The following is a 12,684-nucleotide window of genomic DNA, read 5'->3' as shown; positions in this document are numbered from 1 at the left end:
CTCGACACAGGGGTAATGTTTTGGTCTTACATATCCCATGCATCTCCAGATAGCGCTGTTTAGGATCAGCACCACCATCTGGTCCTCCTCGGGGCTCTAGCAGCTCAACATAATCTCCAGCACCATCACCTACAAGGTGGTCATCACTGCTTCTGCGCAGACATTCTAATGCGGCCTCAATCTCTGCCTCATTACCATCTGGAGGCAAGTCGTCCTCTTCATCCCAAGACCAGGAATCATGCTCTCCTGAAGATCCACCCCAACCAAGGACCAAACCCCCTGATGACAAGTCAGTTGGGTCAGGATTATCTTGGATAGGATCGGATGGATTGTGCAGGAGTTTAGGATAGACCACCTCTTCCCATGGAATACGGACCACTCCGTCACATGTACTCACCAGACAGGTATCCAAACATCCTCCACCTACATGGCAAGAAAGTTTGATAAGAACTGAGAAAGAGAGCTCTGCCCTATGTATCATTTTAAAAAGGGAAACAAAAGCTTAAGATACATTTTAGACATCATGACACTAAAAATTTTCCTATACGTGCTGAACCTTTTTTCTACCACTGGTCTCCCATTTCACCACTATCTACCCTAACCACTTATCTCCTTATTCTTTCATTTTTTGTCTTACATTTACATTTATTCATTTAGCAGACGCTTTTATCCAAAGCGACTTACAAATGAGAAACAATAGAAGCAATTAGACTAGCAGTAAGTAGACCAACAGTATGTAAGTGCTATGACCCTTCACAGTACAATCCAACGTACAGTTTTTTTTTTCTTACCTTCTCTCTTGCAGCCACGCTCCTTGTTGATGCAATGTAGCCACTCAGAAGTAAACACCAGCGGGTGCTGTGACTCCGGCACTAAGACCTCCTGTAGCATTCCGCCCACCAGGTGCAAGGCACTTAAGAGCAAGGCGAGGACAACGTGTCGAGAAGGGGACCACCTGTAGGTAGAAGTCAGTACTACGCAGGAGTCTCCAGTCCAAAGTAGAGAGTTGTACTACTACCTTATCTCCCAAACATAGTGGCCAACCAGAGTGCAAGAAGAGACAGCCTAGATACTGAGACTGAAAGGAAGAGAGAAATGTTTCTTACTAAGCCTGTTTAATGTCGTAGGGACTAAAACAGTTGCATTAAAACCAAGCCTGACATTTTTTACAAAACCTTAAAACACACACCTTTCACACATCTTTAAACCATTCAAACACAATAAGATGCAAAAAAGCTCTCAATTTGGTACAGGCATTCTGAGAGACAATTTTCGTAAAATTGTCTTCAATAAAAAATCAATCAATACCAAGAATATCAAAATCAACTGCTGGTGGTAGATCCTTTTCCTATTTAGCACCAAAACTCTGGAACAATCTTCCTAACATTGTTAGGGAAGCAGACAGACTCTGTCAGTTCAAATCTAGACTAAAAACACATCTCTTTGGCCTAGCATACACATAACACATTATAGACTTCTATAATTCAATGTTAGGCAATGTTACACTTCCCATAAATCCTGATGTACTTGGTACATCATAAGAAGGATGGCGTCCAAGCTAATATTAGTCTCTCTGTTTATCCCGAGGTCGTATCCAGATCTGATGAAGGACCAGCTCCTGGACACGACGACAACGCAGTCCTGAAGTGTGTCAACTAGTCTCTCCCCTGTGAAGGCCTCCTTTCCTTTACCTCTGATACAGATAAAACGTTGTCGGGATAATTCCGTGGCTACGCAGACGCGACACAATTTCTGAATTATATATTTTTAAGGCCTAACAAGTAGTTTGTTTAGGGTTGATTTGTGAAATAATACACGCCTGCGCACATATATATTCAAACGCGCATTCACATTTACGCATTTTGGCAGACACTTTTGTCCAGAGCGACTTACAATGCATTTCAGGGTGCACATTTGAGTTCTTGTCGGTTCTTGCTTTCCCTGGGAATCTAGCCTGTTAACTTTTTTTACGGGCGTTACGGGGCGCTGGCACTCTACTGTTTGAGCTACAGGAGCGCGTTAAGGGTTTTCTGTTAGAACGGTGTCGTGTTAGCGGCCCTAAGTTAATGACTAATGATCTTTGCAACTTCACTGTTACGCTAATTTCTATTATCACTGTAAAGCTGGTTTGAAACAATCCATACTGTTAAAAGCGCTATATAAATGAAGGTGACTTGACTTCAATAAGCTTACAAGAGTTGTATTTAAATTAGTTAGGCTAGTATTATAGTTATCAAGAATTGTGAAATTCTAGTGCCAACTTATATTGTAGCATCGTAACAACCTTATTTCCAGCAAAATGATGCAACACAATCACAGCCAATCAGTACACATTTGGGGCCAGATTTACTGAAAAGGGGGAAAATTAGTGTGAGTGCAATTAAAAAAACGCAGATGGGAGTGGAAAGTTCTGCAAGTGATCTACTGACGACACACACATTAAGCAACAGAAGCAGCCGGATTATTTCCATAATGACCAATGCAATCAACTTAGAGCAGCGCAAATTAGTGTCTGTTTTAAGACATGCTTATTTTGGGTGGTAAATAATGGCGCAAATACCAGTAAATTGATGAGCACAAACCTTAGTAAATCACCTTGCGTGATTCATTAAAATACTCTCCTCATCATAAATTTTGCATCTGAAAGGGAAACTCCTACTAAAGCATTTGCAATCAGGTCAGCCACAAAAATAACTGTGCCTAAAATATTCGGAATGTTCCGATCTAATCTGACTTCTGACCTGTAATGCTGCCTGAATCATAATCATACACTGTTCGTTTGTTGGCCAGAGAACTGGTCCCCTAACTGAGGCTGGTTTCTCCCAAGTTTTTTTTTGTTTCTCCATTCTGTCACTGTCACCTAAGGGAGTTTTGTTTCCTTGCTTAGTTGGGAACACTTAATATTCAACAAAATTATTGATCTGCCTGCATTGACACCATTATATGAGAACTGAACTGAGCTGGACGATGACATCACTGTTTTCACCAGATTGGCTATATATAAATGAACAAAATTAATCAAAATTAGCTTTTTACAACAAAAATGAACCATCTCGGAACTTACTTAAGCTGGACAATGACGCTATTTTCTTCTAGATCTGCTGTACAGCAGACACAAACTTTGTTGCATATTTTCCTGTTATCACTGTAAAGCGCTTTATAAATAAAGGTGACTTGACTTGACCTGGCCTTTTCAGCACTAAGTTTTCACTGTGTCTTTAGTAAATTCTGAAAGTAGTTTTTCAACGCCCAACAAAAGGGTTTTCACTGGCGCAAGCTGTTAGTAAATCTGGCCCTTGATGTTTAATGTATAGTCATGTGGAGCAGGATTTTAGACCAATGAAATGTTATTATAAGCAATGCTATCTAGGGCATCTAACCCTTAATTGTCAAGAGGCTGCTGCTGATACATGGGTCTTCTTGGCTAGTGCAACATTGCTCATTACCTCAATTTTGTCTGCATCTTTAAAAATGTAATTATGTTATATATTATTACCACACAACTGAAAATCTAAACACAGATTCAAATGCTTTCTCTTCAGGCTATAGAGCCGATTATCCCATGACATGAATCCCTCCTGATCCGTGATCACTCACAGGATCATGATTAAATTATGTTGAGGAATCCATGCCCCTCACCTCCTATATCATCCTCCCTTTTCTATTAAATCCCACCCTCTGCTTTATGGTCTGTCATATACAGTAATTGTATAGTCATATATTCAACCTATCTAAAGACTGATTGTGAAGTTGTATTCCTTTTTCTTTCAGTGAACAGCCCACAATTTTCTCACTCTGATATTCCCTTCCTACCCTTTTTCTCAATGTGCCCCAGTGTTCGGTCTGTTTATCCCTCCCCCATTTCTCAACCAAACACTCCTCCAGCCTTTCTCAGGCTCTAGTCTCTCTCTTTCTCACACACACATATGGTAAGAATTACCGTCATGACTCAGACTGAGGCTCTTGTCCCTGGCAGCTTCTCATAGCGACAATGAAAACAGAGTCGGCTGAGAATGCATGTGTGTCTTGTATTTATGAAAGTGTGAGAGTTTCATAGTGAACATTTAGCTTGTTTCTGTTTGAGTGCATATAAATAATTACCATGTGTGCGTAAGGGAAACGTACTAAGCGATATTAGTAAGTATGGTAGTAAGTGAGGTATTGCAATTGATCAGTAGATTTTTAAAAATTTTTTAAGAGGTTTCTAATGTGTTTTGGGTGTTTGCTAGAGTTTTGTGGGGGGGGGTTGTAGGAATTTGCTTATTGTCTCAAGCCAAAAAAAGCACATCTGATATTCTGGTCGCTTGATATGGTTCAGGTCCCTGAACCCATTCAATCTTAGGCTACGTTCACACTGTGAGCACTCCGATTTCCGATTTATTGTTCCGATGCATTTTCTTGTATAGCTGTTCACAAATGTTTAAATGTGAATTTACCAATTTACCCGCAGGCAATATAAAAAACAAAGACGAGGATGCGAGTTTTAAAACATGTATGATACAAGCCCCCATGTGTTGTAATACTTATAAGTTCTGAAACTATCCTTCCACTGACTACCTTTCACAAATATCTTGATTACTTCAGGTATGTAAAATCTTTAAAGTGACTCCCATGAGCACAGAAATGTGATGAATGTTGCTCTAGAGTGACATAAAAGTCACATGAATTCTGATTTGACTGTTCAGACTGAGGTCGCATGGCAAAACATCTGACCTTTTTTGGATTTAGGACACATATGGAAGTGGCCCAAATCAGAATTGAAAAGATCTGATTCCACATGGTTTGTGCCTTTCACACTGTCATGAAAAAAAAAAACATCCATATCCATAATTCATAAAAGTAAGTTGTTGTTGTTGTTTTCTGTTTTACCTGACTGCCACTGTAAGGTTAATGTCAATTTCTGTACTTGGACTCGAGGATCTAGGGCTGCACGATTAATCAAAAAAAAAAATCACGATCTCGATTCAAACATAAATGCGATCTCATTTCTTAATGTTATCCGTTATATTTGTTTCGTCGGCCTATTCATTAAATACAGGCAATTGGTTGATGAAAAATTGATTAAAATTAAGATACAATTTATACAAAACGAAATTCACTTTAAAGAAAGGCTTTCTATAACAACTTCAACGGTCAAAATCATGTCTGACCCGCTCCATGTCTCATATTGCGCATCTTACTCGGTCGTGCTGTTCACTTTTCATAAATCAATATAAATGGGAAAAAAAAATAACATTATAATATTTTAACAAATATGAAACGCACTTTTTTTAATGGCTACAACAGTAGGCCTATAGTAGGCCTACATAGCCTACTCTGTACAAATTTCTGCACATTAATTTAATTCTGAATTTTGCACACACAAGTTGAAAGGCATTTGTTCAAAAAAAAAGTTCACGGATAATTGCGCATGCATTTATTAGCCTAATCATTATGATACTAAAATCCTAACAAATAGGCTATGTACAAAAAAATCAGATGAGCCCATAATATGAACGAATTATTTTCTTTAAGGGGTCTAAAATAAAGAAAAGAGAGTAGAGACGATTTTTTGTTACTCCTGCAGACCTGCACTTTATTATACTGAATGTCCTGTGTTTTTTTTTTGTTTTTTTTGTACTTGAGTGAAATAAATTTTGGTTGAAAAAAATGAGAATCGTGTAAGAGAATCGTGATCTCAATTCCCATGGAGAAAAATCGTGATTCACATTTTTGCAAGAATCGTGCAGCCCTACGAGGATCCCCTCGAAAACGAGATGGTTCATCTCAAGGGGTTATTCCTCCTCTTCAATAAATAAATGTCAAATATGTAAGCAAAAATTTCTGCCAAATTTACCTGCAGTCTGAACAAGTCTATAGGATTTGTAATATCCAGCAGGCAAAAGACCTTGGTTTGATCCCTTAAAAAATAAAATAGCACACCTTTCCTTAACAAACTGAAGTTTAATACTTCAGGTCAGTGATTTAAACAAATCTCTAAGTATGATCAATATGAGTAATAGTGATGCTTGCCTTAGCAGAACACTTACACATGCATGCTGCTGTAATCTATGCAGAAGATGCTTGGCAGGAATGAAGAAATCCAGCAGATATCTCAAGCTGTCATGCTGATAGGTGGACTCAAGTACGGAGAACACCTACATGACACAAACAAACATACACTGTCATTTTAGAACAATTGTATGACTGGAAACTAAAAATAGTAAAAAAAAAAAAAATGGCGAGGCATAATGAATGTTGGCTTTATGAAGACGTATATGTAGTTTTAACAATTAAGCAACGAGAACAAATTCAGAGTTTAAACTTGGTTACGAGTGTCTTGGGTAGTTTGCAAACTTGGGGAGTTTGAGGAGATTTTAGGTTTTAGTTGCACTGGTAAATGTGGTTGCTGCAGTAAGCAGTTGCTAGGGTGTTAATGATGTTGAATGGGTATCAATAAAGTAAAAGTCTACTTTTTTTCTTTTTTGGGATGTTTGGGTATTCATACATGGTAAACCATAAGAAAGGACAGTGCTGAGTTGGGTTGACATTGCTTGAAAATAAATTGTCAGAAATTGTCAATGAAATATATGATATTGGAGATTTTTGTTTGTCAGCTTCAGGAAAACCAACAGCCCAAAAAAAGTAAAATAATAAAGTGAGAAAGTAGAGATTGATGGTTTTACCTGAGAGAGGAGAGGAGGAGCTGTGCTTTCAAAAGGAGGATAGAGAGAGGATAGTGCCCCCTGCACACAGTCCTCTACCGCCTCTGAACCCTGAAACAGAGATTATATAAACAGAAGCTGACGAAGCGATTCACATGTTAGTCATCACAACCGACAGCTTGTTCTGCTCTTCCTCCTCAAAAACTCAACTTCCTGTTTTGTGTTCCAGAGAGCATCTAAAAGTTCATGTGGACCAAATGGTCATCATGACCTTTTTTCAACAAGAGAAATTCATTCAGAAACTGTATGTCTTGTGTCCCAAATAATATAGGGTGTCCCATAATGTATGTATAGTGTCCCAACTGTAAACTGTCAACTTACACACTCTGCCATAAAGCATAGAACTTTATAAATAGTGTCATCTCAGGTGAAAGACTTAAGGTCTTAAAGTCTACTCGTACAACAAAATAGCGTATAATAGTGCAGAAGTATTTGAAATTGGGCATACCTACAGTAGCTTCCCCAACATAGACACATGCGCCAGGGCTGTACAGTGCGACATATTGCATGTGCTATGAAACATTCAATCTGTTCGGTGAATAAATGTACCACAGTAGCACGCATGCTATACAGTTTTGCTTTTGTGAAGTGAGAGTTTGGTGTGTGCTTGTTTGTGTGGTTAATTTATGGCTGCACAATTAACCAGAGTTAAACAGAAATTAAACCGAAATCGCGATTTGGCTTAGTGCGATTAAGAAATCACAAAGGCCACAATTCTTAAATGAATAAATAAATGTCATGGTGGAGCACACCACTGAGGTCAGAGTGGATCGATCGGTTTGCAGTAAATGCTGCTCCATCTTTTCAAGCACTGTGAGTTTGATTCACTTATAATGTGCATTTGAAAAAGCAACATGCGTAAAACTTTTTTTCAAAACTGTAATGAGAAACGTTTACAAAACAAAAGAGAACATTTAATGGCATACTTTTACTCTGAACGCACTTCAAACATCAGTTGAGTGCAGTGTTTGAAATAACTTCTTTTTGTGATCTGACGTGACTTTATATCACAGAATGAGGCATAAATTATAGTATACAGTGGTCTATACAGTGATAAAGACTATGTCGATTAGCATTGCATTACAAATATACTTTATTCTTATGAAAATGAGATGTCTAGAGAACAGAGACAAACCATATGCTGTTCCAATTGTGTGTTTATTGTCTTCATATTTGATTAGACAACCATCTCTGCGTTTTATTCTGCTGCAGCAATCTCTGGATGTAGGGAAGTTTTATAATTATTATTATTATATTATATTTAGACTTAAATACTCTGTTTTCTATTTTATTGTATTTTATTATAGTATTTTTTTACTTGTGGTTGTTTTCAGAGATGGTAACAGAGATTTTATGCTACAATTTGTGTGGCCTGCACGCACAAAAAAGATTTGGGTCACATTCATGAAAAAATTTGGTTTGAACTGTCCATAATTCCGTTCTTACATAAATCGTTGCATTAAGTGCGACGTTTTACATAAGAATGATTTTACGAACAGAAATTTGTTCTGCTTGTTTTTTATGAATGAGGTGCACTGACACAAGCTCGAAGCCATCCTGAGAAACACAGGATGACCAATAAAAGCACACATGTACACGCACATGAACATAGATGTTTATTTTACTACTGTTTTGTTGTCATAGCAACCCTGTACACTTTCCTCTTGTTTATTTCTTAACTCTCTCCTTCTCTAAGGAACTACTTCTAATATCATCTGACAACAATTATGCTGAAAAACAAACACATATTATGCTCTCAGAAGTCACCAAGTCTCCGTGAAATAAACAAAAGATGAGGGAAAAGAGAGAGAGGGAAAGTCAGCCAGGAAGGCCAGCGTGTTTGGGGTGGTGGGGAGGGTGAGGAAAGAAAAACAAACCGAGAAGGAAAATGGCAGGAAAGTAAAATGAAAAAGAATGCAAGAGAAACATAATTAAAGACAAAACTGGGGGGGAAACTATGATTTTTTTGGATGAAACTGGGGGAAGGTGAACATGTAACATGAGGATAACAACAAATGAATGCACAAACTTAAGTCAGGCAGTATAAATGTTCAAAATCTAGCTAATCATCTTGTCCAGTGAAAGAAAAAACAATAGTATTCTCTTTCGGTTAGCTAGATAGGTCAGAATCTTTCCACTTTTCTATACAGTTCACATTTGCTGTGGACACAATGATATGGACAGATTACCAGATATCAAACTCAATTCAAACACTAACACCATTGTGAAGATATTAACACATGCATATGTTTTTATTTCTTAGTGAAAAAAAGAGAATGTGAGAATGGAAAGGTGTGTTTTATTTTTTTCTATTTATTTTTTACCAGATTTTTGCACAAATTTGTGCACTATATTCCATGTCATCTAATACAATCATAATTTAATTAATTCATAGATATATGTGATGAATATGTTTTTTTATGGTACCTCACTGCAAAAAATGCTTTTCTCACTCTGTATTTGTTTCTTGTTTCCAGTCCAAATATCTAAATACACTTAAATTAAGATGCATTTTCTAAAGTCGTAAAATGCCATAAGATATTATGTATTGTTTTCTGGGGAGGAAAAAAGTCACAATTAAGTGAGTTTTTGCTTAAAACAATCAAAGTTATCTGCCAATGGGGTAAGAAAAATAATCCTGTTTCCGTTTGAATTATTTATTTTTCTTATTTATTTATTTTATTTATTTTCCATTTTGCTTGGTTTCAGCAAAAACTCACTTATTTTTTTATTTTTTTTCAGAACACAAGACAATATCTTATATCTTAGATAGTATATTATGGCATTTTACTTGTCTAGTAAATGCATCTTTATTTGAGATTTTTTAGATAATTGGACTGGAAACAAGACAAAAATACTAAGTAAGAATTATATATTTTTTTGCAATGTCTTTGTTTGCAGCTTAACAGCCCTTTAGTTCTTGTCTTGGAATGAAATAAAATACTAACAAAACTATTTTTGGTTTGGAATGACATAACAGAGAGTAAAGGTTTTGTGTAGGACTGCTGCGTTTGGTCTAAAAATCCATAATTTAAGCTCTGCTAGCTGTTTTTAAACACATCCTGGGTCGACACCCGCTAAGAAATGTGTCTGATAATTCAGGACATCCTTAAGACTCATTTTTCAGACAAACCCACAAGTCAATTTAGGAAAATCTGTTATTTTAAACATCCTTAGTTCAAGAGTTTCTGAAAATTGTTGTGTGAATCTCTCATTGTTTGTGAGGAATTTAATGAAGTATTTAATGCAACTGAAAAGGTTGCGACCTGTTTTATCAAAATGATGAAATCATGCGTGCATGTGTGTGTCATTGTTATACTCAATTTCCTCTCTTTGTCAGCAGATCCTACTGGAAGAGTCAGTCGAGAGCAAGAGATACAGAAAGAGAGAGATAGTGAAAGACAGACACTGCTGAAGAACAGAATGATAAAATCCAGATGCAGGCAAATGAGGGAACAAAAGAGAGGGTGAATGGAGGAAAAGATAGAAAAAATATTCAGTAAGAACTCTTTCCTCTTTCTAAGAGGAACTTTACCCTCAGACTCATCTGATCCAACAGTTTCTTTCGTCTTAAATCATGAAGTAGGCTAAGTGATGTCTCCAACCGGTTTCTATTTGAAGACATTAGGAACTTAAACGTGACTAGCAGTCTTATCTCATAGAGAAAGAAGTCCAAATTTAGTCTATTTTCGTGTGTTATATTATAGACATTTGTGCAAAAAGTGGCATTCAAATACACTAATGTTCAAAAGGTTCGGATTGGTATTTTTTTTAAAGAAATCTCTTATGCGAAATACTGTTGCAATTTAAAATTACTTTTTCCTATGTGAATATATTGTCAAATGTTGCAAAGTTGAGTTTTCAGCATCATTATACCAGTCTTCAGTGTCACATGATCCTTTAGAGATCCGCTCAACATTTTTGATTATTATCAATATGGAAAACAGTTGTGCTGCTTCATGTTTCTGTTGTGACACGTTTATCAGGATCATCTGATGAATACCGGTAGATAAAGTTTGAAATATAAGCATTTACTGTATTTGAAATAGAAATATTTTGTTAGATTATAGACGTCTTTACAGTCAATTTTGATCATTTTAATGTCCTCGCTGAATAAAAGTATTAATTTAATTAATACAACAATCTGACTGCCCACAAACTTTTCAACGTTGTGTACAGTACATGTGCTCATATGTGTTTATTTCCATATATACTCGCACGGATATATGCATTTAAAATCACGTTTATCCGACAAAAAGAGACCAAAATATTGATTACTCATCCTGCACTGCACCAATTTCTGTCCAATTAATGCTACAACCAATTAGCAAATGGCAAATCATGGTTCAAGTCTCTGATGTAACTAAAGTCACAGTATTTGCAATGCAATGAGTATTGTTGCAATATGCAATATTACAGTTGCAATATTACAGTCTGAACACAATGTGTAAATTAAGAAACAACTGCATTCACTACTTGTGCTGAATATATTTCGACCATTACTGGACTTTACATTGTTTTTGTTGTGCACAACTGATCTGTCCAATAAAAACTGTGTATGCCTGTATCTACAGTGGCCCCGAGTTTTGAAACTCAAGCCTGCCTTGGACACTAAAATGTTTGAATGTCATTGCATAATAAAAACAAAGTAAGGGTCAACTGCAAACAAACACACTGACTTTGCTTTTTTTCATAATTTTGTCTTCAATGTCTTTGAATCAGCTGGTGTTTTGCTGATTCTTAGAAGATGTATTAAGTCAGTTGTCCTCAAGTTCATACAGGTGTCCTTGTGTGGTTCATCACTTTAACCATCAACGTGTTCAATAATCACCACAAAGAGGCACAATAGTTGTTTTTTCTACATGGCTGTGTTACCATTTCTAATGCAACAAAATCCTTTTTGTGAAAGGTTTTACCTGTGCCATCTTTAACACTTTGGTTTGAAGTTTTGTTATCTAATGCAATGACATTCAGACATTATAAGGGTGGCTTAAGCATAAGATAAAATGTGTGTGCATGTGTGTCCTCCTATTTGTTGTGCATTTCCCTTCTACCCCAGCTTGTGTACTAATATTATTTAGATTTTAAACGTATACATTGTGCACTATGAATTGCTTGTGACGTTCTGTTTGTGAGTGTGTATTGATGTATTTTTCCGTGTACTCTCACCTCTCCCAACTGAAAATTAATCATCTGCCTCTATTTGAGGTCTTATGTGGAAAATGCAACTTCACCCAAACCACCATCACATCTTTTCATTTCTCTCAAAGTAAAACAGTCTCCCTCTCTCTGTCTCTATATATCCCAGCCAGACTGCTCCACCCTGTCCCACACACACACACCAAACACTGGCAGCAGCTGCAGTCACATCAGCATTCGGCCCTCATCTGCCTCAGTTTGTATTTGTAAACATGCCAACAGATGGACAGTAACAAGCGTCTGTGAGTGTTTGGGACTGATACAGGACGTCCAGAACACCGCAATAACCTCATTACAGCTGATTATCACTATTACCACGTATTATCTGTGTGTAATGAGCTCACAGAGCCATTCACAGTCACACGGTGTGAAAGTCATGGAAACCAATTACAATATTTAAAATATACCATTCTGTTTGTTCTGTTTAGTCCTAATGATGTTTTATTAACAAAGTTCGGGAGGAGCACGTTCAGATAATTAACGCAAGTGGAGAGCACTCAGCAATCAATGGTAAAAGGTATACACTCAGCAGTCTCACCTCATCCCATTGACAGTTTTGCAGCATCCCTCCTCCACCCCTTCTCCACGCTTCTAGTCCTAAGCACTTACATAGGGGGGAGTACTCTGGGTTCGGGCCGAACTCCGAGCTCGGAGCCCTCCCCCCGGCCAGCACGCCAAATACGCATTAAACTTTACCCCCTCAAATTATATGTAAGTGTGAACTCGTGAATTCTTTTTTGTTTAAGTATGCAATTCTGTTCATATAATACAATGCAATGAT

At 37.1% G+C, this 12,684-nt stretch overlaps 1 protein-coding gene across 1 annotated transcript in view; it reads right to left on the bottom strand.

Annotated features, from left to right (window-relative positions):
- Positions 1 to 12,684, bottom strand: part of arhgef40 (Rho guanine nucleotide exchange factor (GEF) 40) — a 44,668-nt gene that overhangs the window by 30,537 nt on the left and 1,447 nt on the right. Inside the window, 5 exon segments of the mRNA XM_079592235.1 lie at positions 9 to 423; positions 792 to 888; positions 890 to 1,078; positions 6,030 to 6,137; positions 6,666 to 6,755. Of these exon segments, the coding sequence (XP_079448361.1) occupies positions 9 to 423; positions 792 to 888; positions 890 to 1,078; positions 6,030 to 6,137; positions 6,666 to 6,755 (899 nt within the window).

Source organism: Phoxinus phoxinus (genome assembly GCF_949152265.1).
Source record: "Phoxinus phoxinus genome assembly, chromosome: 2".
NCBI classification, from domain to species: domain Eukaryota; kingdom Metazoa; phylum Chordata; class Actinopteri; order Cypriniformes; family Leuciscidae; genus Phoxinus; species Phoxinus phoxinus.
Note: the sequence above shows the minus strand (reverse complement) of the source record. Positions and strands in the feature narration are given on the sequence as shown.